Source organism: Papio anubis, chromosome 13 (genome assembly GCF_008728515.1).
Source record: "Papio anubis isolate 15944 chromosome 13, Panubis1.0, whole genome shotgun sequence".
NCBI classification, from domain to species: domain Eukaryota; kingdom Metazoa; phylum Chordata; class Mammalia; order Primates; family Cercopithecidae; genus Papio; species Papio anubis.
The window spans coordinates 92,201,205-92,228,329 of record NC_044988.1 but is presented as its reverse complement, the minus strand read 5'-3'; the positions used below and the strand labels follow the sequence as shown (position 1 = coordinate 92,228,329).

Below are 27,125 nucleotides of genomic sequence, written 5' to 3'. Positions count from 1 at the left end.
ACGAAGCTTGGAGCTTCCCCCTAGATTTCAGATTTATGGAAAAGCCTAGGTGCCCAGGCAGAAACCTGCTGCAGGACAGAGTCCCCAGAGAAGATACCCACTAGGTCAATGCCAAGGGAAAATGTGAGGTTGGAGGCCCCACACAGAGTCACCACTGGGTCACTGTCTTGTGGAGCTGTGGGAAGTGACTGCCACTCTCTAGACCCGAGAATGGTAGAGCTACCTGCAGCTTGCATCCTGAGCCTGGAAAAATCACAGGTGCCCAACTCCAGCTGGTAGGGGAGTAGCCACAGGGGCCGCACCCTGCAAAGCCACAGGGGTGAAGCTGATCAAGGCCTTGGGAGTGCACATCTTGCACCAGTGTGTCCAGGATGCAAGACATGGAGTCAAGGATGTGCGTGTGTGTGTGTGTGTGTGTGTGTGTGTGTGTGTATTTTTTTGACCTCTGAACTTTTTGTTGCCTTCCCGCTCCCCAAAGAGTACCCTGCTTCTGCTGGCTTAATGTCTCAGAACTTTGGTGTTGTTGGTCTCAGACACCACTTCGCCATCCACAATCTGGGTGGTGGTCTTTTGGATGTTTTGCATGGAATTGCTGCTGTCCAGGGCATCACCAAGATTGAAGTCCTTGCCATCTTCCAGCAGGCGGCAGTAGGTGGCAATCTCAGCCTCCAGCTTGACCTTGATGTTCAGCAGGGCCTCGTACTTCTGGGCCTGGCACTGCCCTTATACCCTGTGCCAACTCTGACTCCAGGTGCAGCAGGATCCTGTTGAGCTGCTTCATCTGCAGGGCATAGTGAGCCTCCACCTCCCTCAGGCTGTTCTCCAAACTGGCCTTCAGATTTCTGAGTCCAGGTTGCTCTCCAAGGACTGGACTATACATCTTAGCTCCGTGAGCGTCATCTCAGCAGCTCCGACCTTGGCAGACTGCGTCATGACCACTGTGGTGCTCTCCTCAATCTGCTGGGACCATTACTTGTCTAGCTCCTTTTAGTTCTTCTGAGCCAGTTCACTGTACTGGGCCCAGATGTCTGCCATGATCTTGGTGAGGTCCAGAGATTTGGGGGCATCCACCTCCATAGTCAACCCAGAGCTGCAACCTGGGCTTATAGGCCTTTTACTTTCTCTTTGTGGTTCTTCATGAAGAGCAGCTCCTTCTTGAGAGCCTCGACCTCTGTCTCCAGCTGCAGCTGAGTGACACTGGTGTTATCAGTGACCTTGTGGAGCCCATGGATGCCACTCTCCACAGACTGGTGCATGGCCAGCTCTGTTTCATACTTGACTCTAAAGTAAGCAGCAGCAAGACGGGCACTGTCGATCTGCAGAACGATGCTGGCATTGTCCACAGTATTTGTGAAGATCTCAGCCCTCAGGCCCTCGATGGTCTTGAAGTAATGGCCCTGGTCTCTGGCCTGAGGTCCCTTCTTCTCCAGGTGCTCTCAGATTTTGCTCTCCAGCCTCTGGTTCTCAGTCTCCAGGCTCCTCACTCTGTCCAGGTAGGGGGCCAGGTGGTCATTCCGCTTTGCATGGTCTCCTTCTCGTTCTGGATGCTTCCCATTCCTGCCAGACCCCTGGCCATCCCTGTGGCCAGGACCCCAGACCCCAAGCCACCCCAGAAGGTGGTGAAGCAGGACATACATGGAGATCCAGAAACCAGAGCCCCCAGCACCTGCATAGATGTTGGCCTCTCTGCTGACTGGCCAGACGCCGAAGCTGGGCAGCTGGACAGAGCCCAGGGACTGGTGGTTGGTGGGGAAGGTGGAGCTAGTGGTGAAGCTCATGCTGTCTGGGGAGGAAAGCGAGGGGACAGGAGTCAGTCTTTGTGGACTCTATGTGTGTTTTAGACAGGGTCTCATTCTGTTGCCCAGGGCAGTGGCGCAATCATGGCTCACTGCAGCCTTGACCTCTGGGGCTAAAGTGATCCTCCCACCTCAGCCTCCTGGGTAGCTGGGACTACAAGGTGCACACCACCATGCCTGGCTAATATATTTTTTAAATTTTTTGTAGAGACAGGTTTCGCGATATTGCGCAGGCTCAAGGATTATTTTGGAGTTGTAAGATTTAATATCTGCCCTGCTGAGTTTCAGACTTGCATGGGGCCTGTAGCCCCTTTATTTTGGTCAGTTTCTCCCTTTTGGAATGGGAATGTTTACCCAATGCCTGTACCACCATTGTTTTTTGGAAATAAATAACTCTTTTTGATTTTACAGATTCATAGGTGAAAGAAGGTGAGTCTCAGAGAAGATTTAGGACTTCTGATTTGATGTTGGAATGAGCTAAGACTTTGGGGGATTTCTGAGAAGGGATTATTGTATTTTGCAATGTAAGAAGGACATCAGATGTGTGTGTGTGAGTGTGATGGTGTCAGGGGAGGAATGATATGATTTGGATATTTGTCCCCTCCAAATCTCATGTTAAAATGTGACCTTGTGTTGGAGGTGGGGCCCAGTGGGATGTATTGGATCATGGGGATGGATCTCTCATAAATGGCTTAGTGCCATCCCTTTGGTGATGAGTTCTTGCTCAGTTCCTGCTAGATCTGGTTGTTTTAAAAGAGGGTGACACCTCCCCCACCGCCACCTTGCTTCTGCTCTCACCACGTGATATGCTGGCTCCTCTCTGCTTTCTGTCATGATTGTAAGCTTCCTCAGGCCGTCACCAGGAGCTAAGCAAATATTGGTGCCATGCCTGTACAACCTGCGGAACTGTGAGCCAAATTAAACCTCTTTTCTTTGCCAGTATCATTATTTCTTTACGTAGAAATACCAGTCTCAGGTATTTCTTTCTTTTTTTTTTTTTTTTTGAGACAGAGTCTTGCTCTGTTGCCCAGTCTGGAGTGCAGTGGTGTGATCTCAGCTCACTGCAACCTCCGCCTCCCAGGCTCAAGTGATTTTTATGCATCAGCCTCCTGAGTAGCTGGGACTACAGGTGCACACCACCACACCTAGCTAATTTTTGTATTTTTAGTAGAGATGGTGGCCACCATGTTGGCCAGGATAGTCTCGATCTCCTGACCTTGTGATCCACCCGCCTCTGCCTCCCAAAGTGCTGGGATTACAGGCATGAGCCACCGCGCCTGGCCATCTCAAGTATTTCTTTATAGCATCATAAGAAAGGACTAATACAGCTATTGTTAGTTTCTGGCCACAGAAACCTCTTGTAGTGCAGCTCACAATATGGTAGAGTGGCTCATCCAAGCAGCAAGCAAGACAGACAACAGAGAGTGAGAGAGAGAGAGAGAGCATGCTAAAAAGACATCACGATCATTTATAACCAAATTTTGGAAGCAACATCCCATTACTTTTGTGGTATTCTAATCCTTAGAAGAAAGGGAAAGCGATTACACAGGGCATGACTACCAGGAGGCGGGGAACTTTGGGAGTAGTATCACTCTGTGTCCAATCAGGAGGTAGAAACTACACAGTAAGTTATATGGGGTAAAGCTTAATATAAAGAATCATTAAATGCTAATAAATGACTACCAGCTAAAAGTAAATTCCTTATGGTACTCTATAGCTTAGGGAGAGTACCTAAAGAAACACAAACTTGGAAAGGGGTCCTCTTCTCAAGGCTGAAGGTCACACCTCAGAGAAGGTATAGTTCAGCCCAGAGGTCCGCTAGTTGGCCCAGGCTGGAACTAGTTACTGGCAGACAGAAAGCTACTCTCCAGGCAGCAGGAGAGGTACACAGGAGCCTGCAGAGAGAGTTGGCTGGTGGGGGACAGGAAACTGGTAGGGGACAGGAAGCCTTCAGAAAGCTAATTTTCACATTGAGAGGGCCACAGGAAAATTGTTGCTGGTCTAGACTGAGGTTGCAATGTCACCAAGGGACCATATGTGCTGGACACATGGCTGGGGAAGAGCTCCCCTGGATGTCCTTACATCCACATCACTGACCTACCAGGAAACTGTAGGAAACAGTAGGAGAGCCCCTCCTCCTGCAATGCCCCTCCAGCGCCCTCTACTGAGAAAGCTCATCACTGTGCTCACTGCAAAGGAGAGAGATGCTTTACTGAATTCTATCCATTACTGAAGAGCATATATTTAAGGGGGATTGGGAGCAGAGGGGCAATACATTGATCATTAGCATAGGAGCCATTTTAGAAGCTGCCTGCCATAGCCCTATAACTACCAAAGACATTGAATTAATTTTGAAAAACCTTCCCACAAAGAAAACTCCAGGTCCAGATGGCCTCACAGGTTTATTCTATTATTAATAAATATTTAGGGAGAAATAATGCCAATTTTACAGAAGCTACTTCAGAAAGTGGAAGAGGGAACTTACAACTAGTTTTATTAGATAAACATAACCACACAGTGACATTACAAAAAAAGAAAATCATAGATTAATAGCTCTCATGAACATAGATGCAAAAATCCTTAAAATATTAGTAAATCTAGCTATGTATATCAGATATAATACATCAAGTCCAAATAGTGTTTATTTCAGGAATGCAAGGTTGCTTTAGCATTTGAAAATCAATCTGTGTATTTGACCATATTAACAAAGTAAAGGTTATATTCTATTATTATAAGGTCTCTTAAAATTTAATGGTATTCCATTCTGATTGGCTTGTAGAAATTAAAATATATATACATAAATAAGAAAAACTTTTTTTTTTTTTTTTTTTTTTTGAGATGGAGTTTCACTCTTTGCACCTAGGCTGGAGTGCAGTGGCATGATCTCGGCTCACTGTGACCTCTAACATCCACCTTCTGGGTTCAAGCGATTCTCCTGCCTCAGCCTTCTGAGTAGCTGGGATTACAGGTGCGTGCCACCACACCTAGCTAATTTTCTTTTGTATTTTTAGTAGAAATGGGGTTTCGCCATGTTGCCCAGGCTGGTCTCAAACTCCTGAGCTCAGGTAATCCCCAGCCTCAGCCTCCCAAAGTGCTCGGATTGTAGGCATGAGCCACCAGTCCCAGCCTCAAGTATTTCTTAAAAAGAGATTTTACTTCTTAAATTTTAAAGGTGTGGGCTAAAGAAAAAGGTAGTTGCTAAAAGTATTGTTACTAAAACTATGAAAGCAGAGGTTTTCTGATTTTCTTTGATTTCTTAATCAAAACTTTTAAAAAAAGAAATTTAAGGCTGGGTGCAGTGGCTCACACTTATAATCCCAGCACTTTGGGAGGCTGAGGTGGGAGGATCGTTTGAAGCCAGGAATTTGAGACTAACCTGGGCAACATAGCAAGACCCCATCTCTACTTAAAAAAAAAAAAAAAAAAAAAAGGACCAGTGCGATTACTCATGCCTGTAATCCCAGCACTTTGGGAGGCCGAGGTGGGTGAATCACCTGAGGTCAGGAGTTTGAGACCAGCCTGGCCAACTTGGTGAAATCCCGTCTCTATTAAAAATACAAAAATTAGCCAGGTGTGATGATGGGTGCCTGAAGTTCCAGCTTCTCGGGAGGCTGAGGCAGGAGAATTGCTTGAACCTGGCAGGTGGAGGTTGCAGTGGGCTGAGATCATGCCATTGCACTCCAGCCTGGGTGACAGAGCAAGACTCTGTCTTAAAAAAAAAAAAAAAAAAGCAAGGCATGGTAGCTCATGCTTATCGTCCTATAGCTGCTTGAAGGCTGAGCGGGATGATCGCTTGAGCCCCAGAGGTTAGGCCACAGTGAGCTATGGTCATCCCACTGCACTGGGTGACATCCTGCCTGGGTGACAGAGTGGGACCCTGTCTCTGAAAAGAAACAAAGGGGAAAAATAGTAATTTAGTTGTTGCTTTTAGACAATCCAACATCTAAAAAAAAAAAATTAACTTAAAAAATTAAAATTAAAGGCCATACCAAAGATACCGCTTTTTTTTTTTTTTTTTTTTTTTTTTTTTTTTTTAAAGAGGGAGTCTCGCTCTATTACCCAGGCTGGAGTGGCACAATCTCAGCTCACTGCAACCTCCACCTCCTGGGTTCAAGCAATTTTCTTGCCTCAGCCTTCTGAGTAGCTGGGATTACAGGTGCATGCCACCATAACCATGGCTGGCTAATTTTTATATTTTTAGTAGAGACAGGGTTTCACCATGTTGGCCAGGCTGGTCTCAAACTCCTGACCTCAGGTGATCTGCCTGCTTCAGCCTCCCAAAGTGCTGGGTTTATAGGTGTGAGCCACTGCACCAGCCAAGATACCACTTTTAAAATTTCAAAAAAAATTGAGAGAGACAGAGAGAATCTGACTATTATATAAGGAAGTGGTTCTTATCTTTACTGGTTTTCTCTTCATTAACACAAAAAAGGGTTTTTAGGCTGGGCATGGTGTGGCTCACGCCTGTAATCCCAGCACTTTGTGGTCAGGGGTTTGACACCAGCCTGACCAACATAGTGAAACCCCGTCTCTACTAAAAATACAAAAATTAGCTGGGTGTGGTGGCGCGTTGTCTGTAATCAGGAGCGCATGCTACTCAGGAGGCTGAGGCAGTGCCATGCACACACCATACACACACCACCACCACCAGAGAAGGAAAGTTAGAGTGAGAGAGAAAGAGAAACAAGGCAGGGGAAAGGACAAGAGGAGAGGGAGCAGAAAAGGAAGAAGGGAAGATAAAGGAAGGGAGAAGGAAGGGAAGGAAAAGAAAAGTAAAAGAATTAAGGAAATGAAGAAAAAGAAAGAAAAGACAACACAGATGGACAAGTTGTTTATCTCAAACAGTCCTCAAATGGTTTGCTGTCATTCAAAATCATCTCTGGACCTTTAATTCTTATATTAAAAAATAAGGCGCCAGGCTGGAGTGCAGTGGCACGATCTTGGCTCATTGCAACCTCTGCCTGCTGGACAAATTTATTCAAAATTTACAAAAATATTGGTGGAAAAAATTTAACACGAGAAACTCAATGTAAGACCAAATCTTGTTTTACCTCTGTTATGATTTGGAAAAACTGTAAGAGTAGAGCAAGCCTTGGAACTCATGCTTCAAGGAATTTAATCATTTATTTTATCTATCTATCTATCTATCTATCTATCTATCTATCTATCTATCTATCTATCTATCTATCTATCTATTTATTTTTTGTGTGAAGACGGAGTCTCACTCTGTCTCCCAGGCTGGAGTGCAGTGGCACGATCTCAGCTCACTGCAACCTCCTTCTCCTGGGTTTAGGTGATTCTCCTGCCTCAGCCTCCCAAGTAGCTGGGATTACAGGCATGCTCCACTCTGCCCAGCTAATTTTTGTATCTTTAGTAGAGATGGGGTTTCACCATGTCAGCCAGGCTGGTCTTGAACTCCTGGCCTAAAATGATCTGCCCTCCTCAGCCCCAAATGGTGGGATTACAGGCATAGGCCATCGTGCCTGGCCTATTAATCATTTACATATGAATTTCATTCAGTTACTTCAAAATTTTAAATATGTTTAAAAGTAGTCTATAAATCTGGTTGGATTAAGGTTTTCCCTTGCTTGAAGATAAATGCTTTAGCCGTCACAAAACAGCTCATGGGTTGTTTTCCCCACTAGGGAATACCTTTAATATACTCTACTGATAAACAGCCCAACAAAAACCTTACAGTAGCGGTAAAATGCCTTTAAAACTATAAATTACATATGGCATATGGTACTCTCATTAAACAGAAACTTCATTATCCACATCATTCCACATTTCTTTTTTTTTTTTTTTTTTTCTTTTTGAGATGGAGTCTCACTGGCGCCAGGCTGGAGTGCAGTGGCACGATCTCGGCTCATTGCAACCTCTGCCTGCTGGGTTCAAGTGATTCTCCTGCCTTAGCCTCCCAGGTAGCTGGGATTACAGGCATGTGCCACCACGCGCAGCTAATTTTTGTATTTTTAGTAGCGACGGGGTTTCACCATGTTGGCCAGGATGGTCTCGATCTCTTGACCTCGTGATCTGCCCACCTCGGCCTCCCAAAGTGCTGGGATTACAGGCGTGAGCCACCACGCCCGGCCCATTCCACGTTTCTAACAGGAAAAATAAGTGGTCCTGTTGAATATTATTAGATAGCTAACTCATGTACACAGACATATTCCTGACAGATGCAAGCTACATTCCTAACAAAGACATCACTATATCTATACAACCAGGAGACTGAATATATTAAACGGTCTGAATTTGAGACCAACCTGGGCAACATAGCAAGACCCCATCTCTACTTTTTTTTTTAAAAAAAGTTGAATATGGCCGGATGCAGTGGCTCACGCCTGTAATCCCAGCACTTTGGGAGGCCAAGGCGGGTGGATCACTAGGACAGGAGATCGAGACCATCCTGGCTAACACGGTGAAACCCTGTCCATCTCTACTAAAAAATATAAAAATTAGCCGGGCATGGTGGCAGGCACCTGTAACCTGCGAGGCGGAGGTTGCAGTGAGCCAAGATTGTGCCACTACACTCCAACCTTGGCAACAGAGCAAGACTCTGTCTTAAATAAATAAATAATCCAGTGTCGGGCAGTTCTTTATAGCAGTATGAAAACGGACTTATTAATACAATGTTCTTGAATGGGTGTGTGTTTGTGTGTGTTATTTTTTTACTCCTCTGAGGGCCTCAACAAACAGCCTCTCTGAAAAACAGGCAGGTACGGAAATTTGCAGACAATGTCAGGTGGTCCTAGAACCACAAATTAAGAGCCCTATTTTAAACAGTGTATCTTTCTAGAATATTTTCTATGATCCAATTTACTCAAAGCTTTCTATGAGCAACTTCATGGTTGTGTATTGGATACTTCAACAAGGACTCAGAATTTGAAATCATTTTAGGTTTTAACAAAGTTACAAAAACAGACAACAAGGTATGCCTGAGGAAAAAGAAAAAAAAGTTGCAAAATACCATAGTATGACCTTACTCTGGAAAAAGAAAACAAAGTTGAAAAAATAGGATAGTGTTTCCCTAGATTCTTTATCTAATAGAATCTCCAAAAGTTAACATCATACATAGTATAATTATTGAAACTATTGACACAAATACTACTAATACGAATTAATAGACTTTACTCAAATTTTGTCAGTTGTCCCATTCATGTCCTTTTTTTCTTTTTTGAGACGAAGTCTCACTCTTGTCCCCCAGGCTGGAGTGCAGTGGTGTGATCTCTGCTCACTGCAACCTCCGCCTTCCGGGTTCAAGCGATTCTCCTGCTTCAGCCTCCTAGTAGCTGGGATTACAAGTGTGCGCCACCACACCTGAGAAATTTTTGTATTTTTAGTAAAGACGGGGTTTCGCCATTTTGGCCAGGCTGGTCTCGAACTCCTGACCTCAGGTGATCCACCCGCCTTGGACTCCCAAAGTGCTGGGATTACAGGAGTGAATCACCGCTCCCGGCCCCATGTCGTTTTTCTATACCAGGAGCCAATTCCGGATTTCACATTACGTTCCTGCTCTGGCACCCAGGCTGGCATCCAAGTCCTGGGTGGAGCGATCCTCCCGCCTTAGCCTCCTGCTTAGCTGGGACTACAGGCGCGCGCCACCACTCCTGGCTGCTGTTGCTTTAAAATGGTGAAACCCCGTCTCTACTAAAAATACAAAAAATTAGCCGGGTGTGGTGGTGGGCGCCTGTAATCCCAGCTACTCTGGAGGCTGAGGCAGGATAATCCCTTGAACCCGGGAGGCGGAAGTTGCAGTGAGCCGAGATCGCGGCACTGCACTCCAGCCTGGGCAACAAGAGCGAAACTCAGTCAAAAAAAAAAAAAAAAAAGAAATTTTAATCTACGCCCTGTACTTGAGGGATTTGTGTTCTCGGGCAAATTACCAAACGTCTCTGAGTCACTTTTCCGTCAAATAGACGTGATGCGATGAAGAACCAATAAAATTTGGAATGGCTTCGGAAACTTCGAAGGGAAGTGAATACATTTTTCTTTTCTTTTTTTTTTTCTTTCTTTTTTTTTTTTTTTGAGACAGTCTCGCTCTGTCGCCCAGGCTGGAGTGCAGTGGCGCGATCTCGGCCCACTTCAACTTCCGCCGTCTGGGTTTAAGCCATTCTCCTGCCTCAACCTGCCGAGTAGCTTGGATTGCAGGCGTCAGCCACCACGCCTGGCTAATTATTGTATTTTTAGTAGAGACGGGGTTTCACCGCGTTGGCCAGGCTGGTCTTGAACTCCCGACTTTAAGTGATCCGCCCGCCTCGGCCTCCTAAAGTGTTGGCATTACAGGCGTGAGCCACCGCGCCCGGCCTGTGAATACATTTTTCTTATTGTTTGACGCTGGGCCATACAATTCACTTTTTCGTTGTCCAGATTAAAACCAAAACAAAGCAATTAGGAGCGCGTTGTTGTCGAGGTGTTTTGTTCCAAGGTAGGACCCGTAGCTTCTCCGCCGTCCCGCAGCTTGGAGTAGCGGCTTCTGATTGGACAATGCGCGTCCGCCACGACGCAGGAAGGCCGCCTCATTGGTCCGCGCAGTCGGGCTCCGGCGGCTTGTCTCTTTAGCGCTCAGGGCGCTGACCCACTGCTCTTCCTCTTAAGTGAGTGCTCCATTTCTTCCGACGCCCGGAGCTGCTGGCCCAAAGGGATCCGGAGCGAGCTAGGCCGGGTAACTGCATTGGGGTCCACTGGGAAGCAGCAGCGGCCGTGGACTACGGGAGGGAGTGGGGTTGGCGAGCTTGGGTAAAATTCCCTCTTCTTCGCGCTGTCTCGACCCCCAAGGTCTCCGCGTCTTCCTCGTCCCCTTTCGTCTTCTGGCCCCACCTCCCTCGGGCTCTTCCAGGTTTCCCCCAAAAGCTCCACACACCCCTCCGCTTCCCTTCCGGGGGCCCCGCCTCCTCTGCTCTTGTCTCCACGGGGCCCGCCCTCGTCTCTTTCCCGCAGCGGTCCCTCCCTCAGGAGCGCAACTCCTTCCCTCCTTTCCGCCGCCGGTGTGCCCCTCGCTTGGCCCATTCCTGGTACCTCCTTGTCCCTTAAGTTTGGTGTTGTCCGTTCCTGGCACCTCCACCTCTCTCTCCATGATCCCTGTCTCCTTTGCATCTGACTGCTGTAGTCCTCCGATTCTCCCGTTGACCCAGGCTGCTGGTTTAGCAAATTGTGCAGCGGCATTGTGCTGGGCGTTGGGGATGGAGACAGTGACTAGAGGTCCCTACTTTCAAGAACTACTTGCCCCGTGGGAGAGAGTCACTTTGTAAATGGGGTATGATAGGCCTGGTGATAAGTCTTTAAGGCAGCATAATGTAGGACTGCTTAGGGGAAGGAGTACTAGAAGGGTTCCTCCCCGCCAGCCGCGTTCTTGCTGAATTCTCAAGCAGGCCTCTGGGGGCTAAGCTGCATGTTTTCATCAGAATGCCCTTGGCTGCTTCTGATGCAGAAGCCTGGTCCTTTATTATTTTAGTTTTTATTTTTGAGACAGAGTCTCGCTCTGTCTCCCATGCTGGAGTGCAGTGGTGTGATCTCGGCTCACTGCAACCTCCGCCTCCCAGGTTCACAGGATTCTCCTGCCTCAGCCTTCCCAGTAGCTGGGATTACAGACGCCCCCCACCACATCTGGCTTTTTTTTTTTTTTTACCAGTAGAGACAATTTCACCATGTTAGCCAGGCTGGTCTCGAATTCCTGGTCTCAAGTGATCCTCCCGCCTTGGCCTCCCTAAGTGCTGGGATTACCAGCGCGATCCAGGCCATCATGGTCCTTTAAACCCTTGGGAGTTATTAAAATTTTTGTATGGGCTCTTCTTTTAACTTGTCAGAATAGGTAGGGTTTCAGAGACCATCCATCCAAGCCCTCAGGGTGTTGTCTGAGAGGTTGAAGGCTGCAGTGACAGAGAGTGATTGCCTAGACAAATAGTGACTCAGCATTGTACTCTTGGTGCCTCTTTTTGAAGTTTTTCCTGAGGATAGTTACCCACTTTTTCAATTAGGCAGCAGTCTTAGCTGGTGGGAAAACTAAAAGCACAGATAAAACCACTACTCAGTAGATTCCTCCAAGCCAGTACAGGTGGCTTGTACACTTACTCAGACGAGAGTAATTTATACCTCAGGCTTTTGGAGTCAGGAATCTCTGGGGTCTGGTCCCAGCTCCACCATTCGCTGTTAAGCTTGGTGAAGATACTTCCTTTATCTGAGCTTCAGTTTCACCTTCTGTTAAACAGGGTGATAAACCCTAACACACAGGGTAATGGTAGGGATTTGTTAAGATTCTGGTTATGAAAATAATCACTTTTAGTGTGCTGTAAATTGCAGTATCTCAGCACAGGCGAGCCCCCTATGCTTCAGATTCATGTCTGTCTAGCTCAAATCAGCAAAGAACCTGATATGCTTTCTTTTTTCAGGCACCATGACCACCCTTGATGATAAGTTGCTGGGGGAGAAACTGCAGTACTACTACAGCAGCAGTGAGGATGAGGACAGTGACCACGAGGACAAGGATCCAGGCAGAGGTGCCCCGGCCAGCAGTTCTGTTCCTGCAGAGGCTGAGCTGGCAGGCGAAGGCATCTCAGTTAACACAGGTGCTGAGAAACGCTGGGCTCTGGGAACAGGCTTAAAAAAATGTACATTAAATACATATTAATTAGAAGTCTCCTGATCATTTTTAACTCTGGTCCCACTTTCAGAGATAACCTAGTCTTTTCATTATGTGTGCTTCTAGGCTTTTAGTGCACAATACAAATGTATCTGCATAGCAGCATGGTAATGAACACAGACTGGCTTGGATTTGAATCCTGCATCTCATATTAATAGTTTGATATCTCATAAATCACAAGTATGAGTATATGGGTAGTACAAATTCCTAAAAATGGCATATTTACACTTGTACCTTTTAATATTGTCAAATTGCTATCAGTTGAGGTGGCAGTAATTTATAGTTTAATCAGCAATCTGTGTTTCTCCATATACTTGTCCTGCTACTGTGTTATGAAACTCATTGATCTTTGTTATTGTAGTAATTCATTGTAGGTTTATTTCTGCCCCCGCCACCTTTTTTTTTTTTTTGAGACGGAGTCTCGCTCTGTCGCCCAGGCTGGAGTGCGGTGGCCGGATCTCAGCTCACTGCAAGCTCCGCCTCCCGGGTTTACGCCATTCTCCTGCCTCAGCCTCCCGAGTAGCTGGGACTACAGGCGCCCGCCACCTCGCCCAGCTAGTTTTTTGTATTTTTTAGTAGAGACGGGGTTTCGCCGTGTTAGCCAGGATGGTCTCGATCTCCTGACCTCGTGATCCGCCCGTCTCGGCCTCCCAAAGTGCTGGGATTACAGGCTTGAGGCACCGCGCCCGGCTTTTTTTTTTTTTTTTTAAAGGCAAGTTCTCACCTTGTTGTTCAGGCTGGAGTGCCTTGGTGCCATAATGGCTCACTGCAGCCTCAACCTCCTGGGCTCAAATGATCCTTCTGCCTCAGCTTCCATGAGGTTCCTTTCTTAAAAAGCTGGGACCACATGTAGCTGGGACCACAGGCGCTTGCCACCGTGCCCAGCTAATTTATTTATTTATTTTTTGTAGAGATGGGACCTCACTTTGTTGCCCAGGCTGGCCTCACACTGCTGGCCTCAAACAATCATCCCGTCTCAGCCTCCCATAGTCATGAACCAATGCACCGGGCCCATATGTCTTTTTAAGAGGGAACTTAAACTTCTTTTCATAATTTTAAGAGAGATTTTTATATCCTTTGCTCATTTAAAAAATTACATGATTAGTCTTTTTTTCTTGGGGAGCTATAAAGGAAATTAATCTGTGATATGAGTTGTAAATATGTCAGTTTCTTGTTGTCTTTTGACTTTATGTTCTTTTCCTGAATGAAAAATTTTATTTTTATGTACTTAAAAGTATTTTATAGTTTTTTAATTTTGCTTTTTACTTAAAAGGCTTTTCTTCACCCTACTTTATAAAGGGCCTCACTTTTCTGTATAAAAAGGTTCTCCTGGCTGGACACAGTGGCTCACGCCTGTAATCCTAGCACTTCGGGAGATCGAGGCGGGTGGATTGCCTGAGCTCACGAGTTCAAGACCAGCCTGGGCAACACAGTGAAACCCTGTCTCTACTAAAATACAAAAAATTAGCTGGGTGTGGCGGCATGCGCCTGTAGGGCCAGCTACTCAGGAGACTGAGGTGGGAGAATTGCTTGAACCCTGGAGGCAGAGGTTGCAGTGAGCCAAGATCATGCCACTGTACTCCAGCCTGGGCAACAGAGTAAGACTCTGTCTCCAAAAAAAAAAAAAAAAAGTTCTTCTATACTTTTCATTAGTATTTTTGTAATTTCATTTTTTACACTTAAGTATTGATTTATGTGGAATTCACTTTGATGCAGGGTGCAGTAGGGCTCCAGTTTAATTTTTTTTAGATTGCTACTCAGTTGTTTCAGTACCGCTTAGTGAATAAGCCATCTTTATTTTCTTGAGATGTCACTTTTATTATGTACTGAATTTATCTGTTTATGTTGAGTCTTTAGCTGTACTATGTAGTCTCTTCCATTGATTGGTCTTTTACTGGGCTGTGTCATACTGTTTTTAATTATTGTAATGTTATATTTTAGTATCTGGTAAGGCTAGACCCTCTTCAATTAACTTTTGCTTTATTTTTTCCAAAGGAAATTTAGGAGCTGGACACATATATGTGTTCATGTATTTTCATTGGGAATGCATTAAATATATAGATTCATTTAGGGATAATTGGTACTTTTGTGATGTTGAGTATGTCTGTTCAGGAACATGGTATTGCGTTTCCATTTATTCAAATCTTTCAAGTATTTTTTGGGAGCATTTGAAAGTTGTCTTCATATAGATTTATTTTTTTCTGTGGTAACAAAAGACTCCAAAGCTTTAGTGGCTTATGACAACAAAGGTTTATATCTCATTCATGTTACGTGCAGCCTATAGGTCAATGGCAGCTCTGCTTATGCTTCATATGTTCTTTCATCCAGGAGCTAGGCTGAAGGAGTAACAGCCTCCATTTGGCTGTGTTCCTGTATTTGGGACACACCGTTTTCATGGTGAAGCATAGAGAGCAAGAGAGGAGCTGCTGGAAACATGGAATGACTCATGCTCGTCATACTTTTTGTTTTGCTCAGACATGGCATACTTCATGTTTGCTCACAATCCTGTTGGCCAGCAAGTCACATAGTCAAGCCCAGCATCAATGGGCTGGGGATATATGTACTCATGCCACAGGAGGTACCATAAGTCACATAGCAAGGGGCAAGGACATATAAGTCCTTCAGCAGCACAGGGCGTGGTGGGGGTTAAGGGTAGCTTGAATAACAGAACAGTAATATTACCTGCCACAATCTTGTTATAAAAAATTCAGAGGCCAGGTGCGGTGGCTCACACCCGTCATCCCAGCACTTTGGGAGGCCGAGACGGGTGGATCACCTGAGGTCAGGAGTTGGAGACCATCCTGGCCAACATGGTGAAACCCCGTCTGTACTAAAAATGCAAATATTAGCTGGGCATGGTGGCGCATGCCTGTAGTCCCAGCTACTCGGGAAGCTGAGGCAGGGGGATCGCTTGAACCCAGGAGGCGTAGGTTGCAGTGAGCCGAGATCACGCCATTGCACTCCAGCCGGGGCGACAGAGTGAGACTCCATCTCAAAAAAAAAAAAAAAAAAAAAAAAAATTCAGATAATATAGAAGTACAGAAAAAAAATGTAAAAGATCTCTGTCACCAGCCCCTTAGATCCTACTACCTGGAGACAACCACTGTTCACAGTTTACAGATCCTGCAAGCTCTTTTTCTATGAACGTACAAGTGTATACACAAACATGTATGCATGTCTATGTACATAAATTATGCACATACATACAGTTCTTTTTTTATAGAAACTAGAGGCTTATACTATGATATTCTTCATTTTGCTTTTGTAATAACCTGATGTATTTGGAATATCTTTAATGGCAGGAAACATAGAGCTTCCTTATTCTAAGAGTTGCTTTATTTTCCTTTGAGTAGGTAGATTATAATTTTTTAAACTCATCTCCTAATGTTGGGCATTAGCTTGGCCCTTGTTGCAGACTGTTGCAGGGCACATCATTGTGTATAGGCCACTCTGCCCTGTGGCAGAGTGCACAGAGTCCCTATGATAATTGTGCAATAGATGAAGCAAACTTCAGGCAGATGTGAACTCCTACCTACAGATGTGAGCTGGTCCATAATTCCTTGCCCATTCTCCTTGGTCACATCCGTGTTCACCCTACTCAGGCCCAAAAGGTGTGATCAATGACTGGCGCCGCTTCAAGCAGTTGGAGACAGAGCAGAAGGAGGAGCAGTGTCGGGAGATGGAAAGGCTGATCAAGAAGCTGTCAATGACTTGCAGGTCCCATCTGGATGAAGAGGAGGAGCAACAGAAACAGAAAGACCTCCAGGAGAAGATCAGTGGGAAGGTAATTAGCAGTACCCAGGCTTTTCTTAGAGGCTGCTGTGGCTGCTAGAGCTGGGTGAGTGATTCAAGAGGTGGAGGATGCTTGATTTGACCTCCAAGAAGTTGTGCAGTGCAGGAGAAATCATAGAGCCCTGTCAAAACTCAAACACACCCAGTTTTGAATCTCAGTTCTGCTACTAGTGACTGTGGGAAAGTCTCTTCCCTTCTGAATCTAGTGTTTCAATGGTTAAATGATGTCAGTATCCTCCCCGTACAGGGCTATGTGGTTAACATGCCCATCACAGTGTCTGACCCATTGAAAGTGCTCAGTAAATTTTAGTTTCCCTTCTTTTATTGAGGTTTTATCTTGGGCCAGAAATAACCCTCTGAGGGTGGTGGTATTATCCCCTTCTTACAGATGATAGAAGCAATGCTTAGAGGGCATTAGAGGCTTGTTCGGGGCAATGCAACTGGTAAATTCTAGTAGGAGCTAGGGTTCTAACCCAAATATTCCTGTTTTTCCCATGATGTTGCTGTTTCATCTGAAGCCTATTCATGAGAATTTATTCTAAGGAGGCATTATAATAAGCAAACAGACACTCTGGAAGATATTTGGAAGTAGGTCCCTGATTTTTTTTTTTTTTTTTTTTTTTTTTTAAATAGAGACAGGGTCTCTGTTGCCCAGGCTGGTCTAAGAACTACTGAGCTCAAGTGACCCTCCCACCGTATCCTCCCAAAATGCTAAGATTACAGGCGTGAGCCGTGGTGTCCGGCCCCTGATGGCCTCTTATCCTATCAGTATTAAAAGGGATTCACTGTTTCCCTGGATGCCCTCTGACTGCGGATGAATGTCTGTGAGTGCCTGAGATCATTTAGTTATGGCCCAAAGCTAAAATACCATACAGGATCAGGGAGCAGATAAGAGGATTAAGCTGGGAATCATTCACCTTGACCAGGAGGCTGATTTTAGGACATGACACTTAGCCAAAGACTTCAGTAGGTCAGAAGAAGCCACTGTGATAGACCGAGTTGAAGTGGAGGGCTATGAAATGGGAGGAACATTGGCAATAAGTAAAATAGTGAACTCAGAATGTTGCTGGTTATGATACAGTAACAACATGTGTTCTGATCTAGTGTGGTCTCTTAATCTATGCAACATTAGGCAGAGTTAGGATTTATGAGAGGAGCGGGGATGTCTTGTTGCACCGGGGCAGAGGCAAGATGCTTTCGTAGCTTGAGCTGTCTCTCGGGCATTGTGCGTTCTGCTCACAGCTGCTTCCTGATACCGAGGTGAGAGGCCAGCATGAGGCAACATCATATCATCACGTGAATCAGTCTTGAGAGAGGCTGTTCCTGTCCTGCTGATTTATCTACAGTAGAACAGAACTGGAAACTGTCTGGCAGAATTAGGGAAGTGGTTAAGCAAAGTGACACATTATATATGATTTCATAAAAATATTTGGAAACATGAGGAAATACTTATAATCATGCTAAGTCTCGAAAGCAGGTTATAGCTTAATTGGTACACCCACAGCTGCTGCTATAAAAGCAAAACTATTTTAGTATGACTGGTAATAAAAAGAATTTTTAGAGTCCATATGACTGTGTGTGTGTGTTTGGGGATGGTGTGGGGCAGGGGTTTTGAGAGTTCTTTCTAAAATTCTGTAATGTCTTGTTATCTTTCCAAAAAAAAAAAAAACACGGTAGATAAAATATTGTCAAGACTGACAAAAAGTAAAAAGCTCATGAAGTGAAATTATGTGATGCACCTATTTGGACTGAGAGGCAATGTGATATTGTAGTTAAAAACATGGGTTTTAAAAATCTAGTTCGAGTCCTGGTCTTACGTTTACTGGGTCAACTTGTTCAAATAATGTCAAGTTTTGGAACCTTGTTTATAAAGGGGGACTCCTTCCCGATGGAGTTATGGAATTCAGTGAGATATAATGCATGTAGAATACTTAGCATGGTGCCTCATATATTATCAGCATGTAGTACATGTTAACTGTTTTATTGTTTTATGCTTTTCTGGAGCAGGGTATCCCCCTGTCGCCCAGGCTGGAGTGCAGTGGTGTGATTTTGGCTCACTGCAGCCTCCGCCTCCCAGGTTCAAGTGATTCTTGTGCCTCAGCCTCCCGAGTAGCTGGGACCACAGGTGCACACCACCATGCCCAGCTAACTTTTTTTATTTTTTATTTTATTATTATTATTTTTTGAGGAGAGATGGGATTTTGCCATGTTGGCCAGGCTGGTCTTGAACTCCTGACCTCAAGTGATCCACCCGTCTCCCAAAGTGCTAGGATTACATGCGTGAGCCACCACACCCGGCCCATATTAACTGTTGGATCACGAGTGTTCAGTTTTCATATTTATGCTCACTTGCTGGTCCTGCTGCAGATGACTCTGAAGGAGTTTGCCATGATGAATGAGGACCAAGACGATGAGGAGTTTCTGCAGCAGTACCGGAAGCAGCGAATGGAAGAGATGCGGCAGCAGCTTCACAAGGGGCCCCAATTCAAGCAGGTTTTTGAGATCTCCAGTGGAGAAGGGTTTTTAGACATGATTGATAAAGAACAGAAAAGCATTGTCATCATGGTTCATATTTATGAGGATGGCATTCCAGGGACCGAAGCCATGAATGGTTGCATGATCTGCCTTGCCGCAGAGTACCCAGCTGTCAAGTTCTGCAGGGTGAAGAGCTCAGTTATTGGTGCCAGCAGTCGGTTCACCAGGAATGCCCTTCCTGCCCTGCTGATCTATAAGGGGGGTGAATTGATCGGCAATTTTGTTCGTGTTACTGACCAGCTGGGGGATGATTTCTTTGCTGTGGACCTTGAAGCTTTTCTCCAGGAATTTGGATTACTCCCAGAAAAGGAAGTCTTGGTGCTCACATCTGTGCGTAACTCTGCCACCTGTCACAGTGAGGATAGTGACCTAGAAATAGATTGAACTGATAATCTAGTTGCATAGATTTCTCATTGTTTGGGTTGGAATACATATGTCATTGTTTATTTTTGTTCCTTCTTTGTCTTCTGGCTTTTCAGCTGTTCTCTGTAGTCCCTTTTATTATGTGTAACATCAAGAAATTCTTAGATTAAATCAGAATGCTGAATAACCTTGTAGCCAGCAATAAGGTGACTTACAATTGTATAAACAGGAAGCCAGGCTTTTGAACTGTTTACTTAAGATTCTCTGGCAAGACATCTCTGTTATTGTTTCCAGTCAATATTTACAAAGCATCCTAAAAACAATGTCTTGGAAATTGTCTTCAGATGATCTCAGAGGTTTCTGCCAAGTCTGAGGGTATAATTCTGTAGGTAGTGTGTGTTATTTGCAGTGTAAATAATGCATTTTCTTAATCAAATGATTGTAAATTATATTTACTTGTAATCAATTCCATAGCTCTAGACGGTGGTTAGATTTTTTTTCCCCCCCACTGGGGTCTTGTTTAAAGGTGTGAGTCACCGCACCCGGTCCTGAGGGGTGGCCTCTGCTGCTGGATTTGATGTCTTCCTCCAGCATTACTAAGTCTGGAACAGCAGGAAGGGTCGATGCTTACTGACTTGGTGATGTTGGAAGACGAGTAGTTTATGGATTTAAACATTAGAGCTGGAGTGGGGCTGGAAATCTTTGTAAAGGAGGATCTTCCGGTAAGATGCCCCGCTTGTCTTTGTCTCTTTTTTGTTTAACAAGGTAACTTTTTGTTTAACCTAGATTTTTTTTTTAAACTTTTTTTTTTTTGCATATTGGAAAAATAATTCATATTCAGTAGAGGAAAATTGACCAAAACAGAAGCAAAAATAAGAAAATTAAAATATCCTACTACCTACTACCTAGAATAAAACACTATTCATATTTTGGTCTATTTCCTGCCAAGGTGTTTTCTGTGTATACGTGGATATTTTGTTTGTTTTTAAACAAAACGATGGGATCATTCTGAACATACTGTTTTATAGTATGGTCAGCTAATAATATATCAGACCTTTTTTCATATTATCAAATATTCTGCAACTTTTTTTTAATGTCTATTAATATTCCATCATATAGATGTGATATAATTTGCTTAATGGTTGTCTCTTAAAAAGATAGCAAACACTTTTTTTAAATCACAAAAGTGATGGATGTTCATTGTAGAAAATATAATAAACACTGTTAAGACTTAAAAGCCATATAATTCCACCAACCAAAATTAATCCCTGTTGTCATATTTGTAGTCATTTTTATAGCCTTTTTTTCTATGTATTTATAATAACTATCATTTGAGTTTTTTTCCTTTTGCTTTTTTACTTTAAAAATACATGTTCTAGGGTCAGGGGAAATGTAATCTGGAATTAAATATTCACAATTTTGATTCACAATTTTGATTTTCCTGGATTTTCAGGAATTGACTAACTAAAAGAGTCTTGAAAGTATTTGCTGTATTTAATCAACAAACAGAGTGCATTTTTTTTTTTTTTGACTAAGAAAGCTCATTGTAGTAGAAAGGGTGGAATGTGGAATATATAGAAAATTATTAGAAACAGGGAACTATTAGTCTAGCTTATTTCCTTTCAGTCTTTTTTTCAATATTTTAAAAAACATTGAGTACTTATTGAATTTAGTTCTGTGCTCTTCCTTATTTAGTATTGTTTCATAAATACTTTGATGTTTCAAAAATTCTAAATAAATAATTTTCAGTGGCTTCATAATATTTAATCATTTGGATATACAATAATTTATTTAACCAGTCTCTCTATTTTTATTTATTTATTTTGTTTGTTTTCTTTGAGATGGAGACTCGCTGTATCACCCAGGCTGGAGTACAATAGGGTGATCTCGGCTCACTGCAACCTCCACCTCCTGAGTTCAAGCAGTTCTCCTGCCTCAGCCCCCTGAATAGCTGGGACTACAGGCACATGCCGGGGACTGGCTAATTTTGGTATTTTTACTAGAGATGAGGTTTCACCATGTTGACCAGGCTGGTCTCCAACTCCTGACCTCAGGTGATCTGCCTGCCTCAGCCTCCCAAAGCACCGGGATTACAGGTGTGAACACCCTGCACAGCCTAACCAATCTCTTTATATTGGATATTTAGATTCTCAGTGTTTTGCTGAACACTTAATGCCTTTGTGTTTTGGGCTATATTTTGAATTATTCTCATAGATTTCTAGAAGAGGAATTACTGGGCAAATAGGGACACTTAAAAATAGCTTTTACAAACCATCTTCTGTTCTCGTTGAAAATGAGACTATATTATGCACTTACAGGGAACTTGACTTTGCTTTTCAAGAACAGAAGTTCTAAAATACAGTAGGGCTGGGTGTGGTGGTTCATGCCTATAATCCCAGCAGTTTGGGAGGCTGGGGCAGACATAGCGAGACCTCATCTCTACAAAAAATAGAAAAAATTAGCTGGGCGTGGTGGTGTACCTGTAGTCCCAGCTACTTGGGAGGCTGAGTCAGGAGGATCTCTTGAGCTTGGGAGGTCAAGGCTGCAGTGAACCATGATTGCACTCCAACCTGGGCGACAGAGACCCTGTCTCAAAAAAAAAAAAAAATTAAAAAAAAGTAAACAGACATGTAATGGTAATGGAGAAAACCTAGACTTTTTTTTTTTTTTTTTGAAGATGGAGTCTCACTCTGTCACCCAGGCTGGAGTGCAGTGGCATGATCTCAGCTCACTGCAACCTCAGCCTCCCGGGTTCACGTCATTCTCCTGCCTCAGCCCCTTAAATAGCTGGGACCACAGGCGCCCACGACCACGCCCGGCTAATTTTTTGTATTTTTAGTAGAAACGGGGTTTCACAGTGTTAGCCAGGATGGTTTCGATCTCCTGACCTCGTGATCCGCCCGCCTTGGCCTCCCAAAGTGCTGGGATTACAGGCTTGAGCCACTGCGCCTGGCCTTTTTTTTTTTTTTCTTTTTGGAGATGGAGTCTTGCTCTGTCGCCCAGGCTGGGAGGTGGAGTGGCACGATCTCGGCTCATTGTAACCTCTGCCTCCCAGGTTCAAGTGATTCCCCTGCCTCAGCCTTCTGAGTAGCTGGGATTACAGGTGTGCCACTACATGCGGCTAATTTTCGTATATATTTTTTTTGGTAGAGATGGGGTTTCACTATGTCGGCCAGGCTGGCTTCAAACTCCTGACCTCAAGTGATCTGCCAGCCTAGGCCTCCCACAGTGCTGGGATTACAGGCATGAGCCACCACACCCAGCCTTATCAGTGAGTTTTATCATTTATTCATTTAGGTGGCTGGGGATGGGCCTAAGCCTGGGCCAGCAGCTGGGTCCATCATGTCCAGCCCACTTGGCAGCCTGGCCACCCTTCTGCTGTGGCTTTTTAAAGGCACAACTGTCATAAAATGGTCCAATTTCTGAATTCTCAGATTGTTTCCTTATTTTTGGCAATAATACAACCAGAGGTGATGTTGTGTAGTAAGTCAGGGAGTATCTGATGTCAGCTTGGTGATGCTAAGTTTAATCACCTGGTTAAGGTGGTGAATGACAAATCTTCATATTGTAAAATTATTTCCCTTTTGTTAGCAGAAAGAAATCTGTGTTGTGATACTTTGAGACTCTTCTTGCAATAACGTTTCACCTAATAGTTTTGGCATCCTTGCCTGAACCAAATTATTACATTGGGGTATGCATAAAGGTGATTTTCTTTTTTTTTTTTTTTTTTTTTGAGACGGAGTCTCGCTCTGTCGCCCAGGCTGGAGTGCAGTGGCCGGATCTCAGCTCACTGCAAGCTCCGCCTCCCGGGTTCACGCCATTCTCCGTCCTCAGCCTCCCGAGTAGCTGGGACTACAGGCGCCCGCCACCTCGCCCGGCTAGTTTTTTTTTGTATTTCTTAATAGAGACGGGGTTTCACCCTGTTAGCCAGGATGGTCTCGATCTCCTGACCTCGTGATCCGCCCGTCTCGGCCTCCCAAAGTGCTGGGATTACAGGCTTGAGCCACCGCGCCCGGCCAAAGGTGATTTTCTTTATTTTCATTTCATTTCATTTTTAGGACACAGGGTTTCACTTTGTTGCCCAGGCTGGGGTGCAGTGGCGCAATCACAGCTCACTGGAACCTCAAGTTCCTGGGCTCAAGCGATCCTCCCACCTCAGCCTCCCAAAGTGCTGGGATTACAGGCATGAGCCGCTGTGTTTGACCTAGAGTTTACTTTTTAAAAATACATCCTTTTTGGTTCCACCTTTTTGAGCATATAAAACATTTACCCAGTTTAAAAGTCAGCAGAATATGAAGTTGGGTTCTCAGAGAAGCCTCACTCCCATCGATTCCCTCCACCCCAAGAATTTATTTTTGATTGTGAATGCTTGTGGTTAAATTTCTTAGTATCTCTGAGCTGTGATCTCCCAAGTGAGGATAAATAGTAACTATCTCACGGGGTGACTGAAAGTGTTCAATGAGCTAAAGTTCTTAGCATGGTGAGGCAGCTAGCAAACATTCCTTAGATCCATAGATGTCATCAGTTTTTGTTTTTGTTTTTAACTATCCATCCTCTACAAAACCCTGATCCCACTTATTAAAAAAGGGCTTTAAGACCCCAATTCCAGCCAGGTGCAGTGGCTCATGCCTATAATCCCAGCACTTTGGGAGGCCTAGGTGGGCGGATCACGAGGTCAGGAGATCAAGACCATCCTGGCCAACACAGTGAAATCCCATCTCTACTAAAGATACAAAAACAAAAAATTAGCCGGGCCTAGTGGCGGGCGCCTGTAGTCCCAGCTACTTGGGAGGCTGAGGCAGGAGAATGGCGTGAACCCGGGAGGTGGAGTTTGCAGTGAGCCAAGATCGCACCACTGCACTCCAGCCTGGGTGACAGAGCAAGTTTCCGTCTCAAAACAGAACAAAACAAAACAAAAAACAAAACACCCATTTCCCCCTTGTCAACTCAAATAAATCCTATTTATCCTTGAAAACTCAGCTCAAACCTCACTCACATCCTCTCTGGATCCTTAGTAAGTCTTTGCTGTCTCTTCAGAGAGAGGCAGTCATACTGTTACATGTCTTCTTACAGGTGATGGCGACATTGGTTAAAATGTTTGAGGGCTCAAAACCTGGGTCCATCCAATACTAGCCATGCCTCCATTTTCCCACCTGTACAAGGGCGATAACAGTAGTTGGGATAAGAGGTCAATGAGGCCGGGCACAGTGGCTCACGTCTGTAATCCCAGCACTTTGGGAGGCTGAGGCGAGCGGATCACCTGAGGTCAGGAGTTTCAGATTAGCCTGACCAACATGGTGAAACCCTGTCATTACTGAATACAAAAAATTAGCTGGTCGTGGTGGCTAACGTCTGTAATCCCAGCTACCTGGGGGAGCTGAGGCAAGAGAATCGCTTGAACCTGGGAGGCAGAGGTTGCAGTGAGCTGAGATTGCACCCCTGCACTCCAGCCTGGACAACAGTGAGATTCCATCTCGGAAAAAAGGAGGTCAGTGGGTTAATACTCGTTAATACACTTAGCACCTTGCATAACACATAGAAATGTCTCAATAAATTATCTGTTGTTGTCATCATGCTATTATTTTAATTCAATTTAATGAAATATTTAAAGTTTTCCTGAAGTGTGGGATGGGAAATCCTGGTGACTTGAATAGCTCTGTCTCCCTTTCCTGTGGGGTAACTCCATCTTCAGCGTGTGTGGTAGCCAAAGTTGAACTGGATTTGTTTACAGACCAGACTATTAATTCCTTGGGGACAGGGACTGTGTCCTGTCATCTCTGATCTCTGATCTGAGCTGGCATCAGTTAATATATGCTCCTTCAGTGGGGAAAATCCCCAAGGCAACATGAGTAGGCTGGAATTCACCACAATAGGGCAGAAGGTCATCTCTTGTATCATGTTTCCATAAATGTTACATATTTTTAATTAGACGTCTACTACCTATGCTCACTGAGAACCGGGTAACAAGATCAAGTTAAATCCTCAGCCTTGCCAGAGTTTGTTACCTCCTGGTTACTTTGTAGAAATGCGGGTTATAACTCAAAATGACCACGTGGTGGCAGCAGAGGAGAAGGAATGAATTGTTTTGTTCCCATTACCCACGCGGTGCTACAGACTGCAGAGTTGGGGCCTAAGGGAGATACGTAGCACCATATAAGAATAACGTGCAGCAGACTAACATGGCACAAGTATACATATGTAACAAACCTGCATGTTATGCACATGTACCCTACAACTTAAAGTATAATAATAATAAATAAATTTAAAAAAAAAAAATAAAAAAAAAATAAAAAAAAAAGAATAACGTTAGATAATTTGTTTTTGGGAATGAGAACAGGAAAGTGTTAAATACACGCACTTTAAATAATGAGTAACAAATCGAACAAAATGGTATTTGATGAAGACAACATATATACACTTGACTTTCAGATCATGGTCAACTAAGGGGGAGAAAAAAAGAGACAGAAGAGAACAGGAAGTGAGGGGGCACACACCAGTCCCAAGATGCTGCAAGATGGGTGACTCGAGGAGACATAGCTTCTTAGTTAAGAGTACAATCTTTGTTTCAAATCCCAATCCCACCATTTGTTTCCAGTGACTTAATCCCTCTGTCCCCTAGAGCTGTCATAGTGAGAGTAAGCAAGAACTTTGTTTTTCCATTTTTTTGTTTGTTTTTTGAAACAGGGTCTTGCTCTGTTGCCAAGACTGGAATGCAGTGGTGCAGCCATAGATCACTGCAGCCTCAAATTCCTGGACTAAAGCAATCCTCCCACCTTGGCCCGCCAGAGTACTGGGATTACAAGTGAGAGCCACCATGCCCAGCTTCTAAGCAGTTTATATTTATTTCTTAGATAATTCTCACCACTCCAGAGCTGTATTATTATCTTCGTTTTTTAGTTAAATGGTTTGCCCAAGATCATCTGGTTAGCGCATAGTAAAGTCAGAACTTAAACCTAGGAACTCAGCTCAGAACTCAGAATCTTACCACTGTCTGGGCAGCCTTACCCATGAACAGGCAATAATAATGTTTATCCAAAAAGGTTCTTGGAAAGAGATGAAAGGTGCCTGCCCTATAGTTGGTGTTATGGACTGAACTGTCCCCCATCTAGCACAAATTCCCAAATCCCCCAAGTGACTATATTTGGAGATAGGGCCACTGAAGGAGGTAACTAAGGTTAAATGAATCATAAGCATGGGGACCTAATCCAGTAAGACCACTGTCTTTATAAGAAGAGACACCAGAGCTCCCTTGCTCTCTGCATGTGCACAGAGCAGATACATGCTAGGATGCAGCTAGAAAGCAGCTGTCTACAAGCTAGGAAGAGAGCCCTCACCAGAAATCAACCCTTACGCACCATGGTGTTGGTGGACCTCCAGCCTCAAGAACTGTGACAAGATATATTTCTATCATTACTCAGTTTGTGGTATTTTTTTAGGGCAGCTGAGCAGACTGCTATAGTTGGTGATCAGGAAATGCAGCTTTTACAGTCTGTGACTTTATCTTTGATGTAGCTCTCCCTCTACTCCGAAGGCCTCAGTTCCTTGTCATCATCTTGGTACACCAAAGAGTTCTCTACCTGCCTGGAAGCACCTCCAGCCCATCCAGTCTTTCCTTATCCCATTTCCTTTTTTAAAAATGATTTTGGCTGGGTGTGGTGGCTCATGCCTGTAATCCCAGCGTTTTGGGAGACCAAGGCCGGTGGATCACCTGAGGTCAGAAGTTTGAGATCAGCCTGACCAACGTGGTGAAACTCTGTCTCTACTAAAAATACAAGAAATTTAACTTGGCAGGCACCTGTAATCCCAGCTACTTGGGAGGCTGAGGCAGGAGAATCACTTGAACCCGGGAGGTGGAGGTTGCAGTGAGCCAAGATCGCGCCATTGCACTCCAGCCTGGGCAACAAAAGTGAAACTCTGACTCAAAAAAAAAAAAAAAAAGCTTTTCCCATGAGCATGTCACATGATTCTGATGCATGATGAGTGGATCTGGAGTCAGAATC

At 44.4% G+C, this 27,125-nt stretch overlaps 1 protein-coding gene across 3 annotated transcripts; it reads left to right on the top strand.

Annotated features, from left to right (window-relative positions):
• Window positions 1–10,096: 10,096 nt before the first annotated feature.
• PDCL (phosducin like) lies at window positions 10,097–20,892 on the top strand. Of its 3 annotated transcripts, none has more exons than XM_021927179.2 (4): window positions 10,097–10,393; window positions 12,185–12,361; window positions 16,038–16,219; window positions 18,595–20,892. In XM_021927179.2, exons 2-4 carry the CDS (start codon window positions 12,190–12,192, stop codon window positions 19,144–19,146), a joined length of 906 nt encoding a protein of 301 aa, XP_021782871.1. In that variant the 5' UTR covers window positions 10,097–10,393; window positions 12,185–12,189; the 3' UTR covers window positions 19,147–20,892. The 3 variants fall into 3 exon arrangements, with proteins under 3 accessions (XP_021782871.1, XP_009186405.2, XP_031510346.1); XM_009188141.4 differs by having other exon boundaries at window positions 10,098–10,461; XM_031654486.1 differs by lacking the exon at window positions 10,097–10,393 and having other exon boundaries at window positions 11,426–12,361.
• The last annotated feature ends 6,233 nt before the right edge of the window (window positions 20,893–27,125 follow it).

What these genes read in the sequence shown, in the direction of transcription:
- PDCL (XM_021927179.2), top strand. Translation starts at nt 12,190, where the DNA reads ATGACCACCCTTGATGATAAGTTGCTGGGGGAGAAACTGCAGTACTAC. An exon ending in AGGCATCTCAGTTAACACAG is followed by an intron (nt 12,362 to 16,037) that starts GTGCTGAGAAAC and finishes CACCCTACTCAG; the next exon opens with GCCCAAAAGGTGTGATCAAT. An exon ending in AGGAGAAGATCAGTGGGAAG is followed by an intron (nt 16,220 to 18,594) that starts GTAATTAGCAGT and finishes GTCCTGCTGCAG; the next exon opens with ATGACTCTGAAGGAGTTTGC.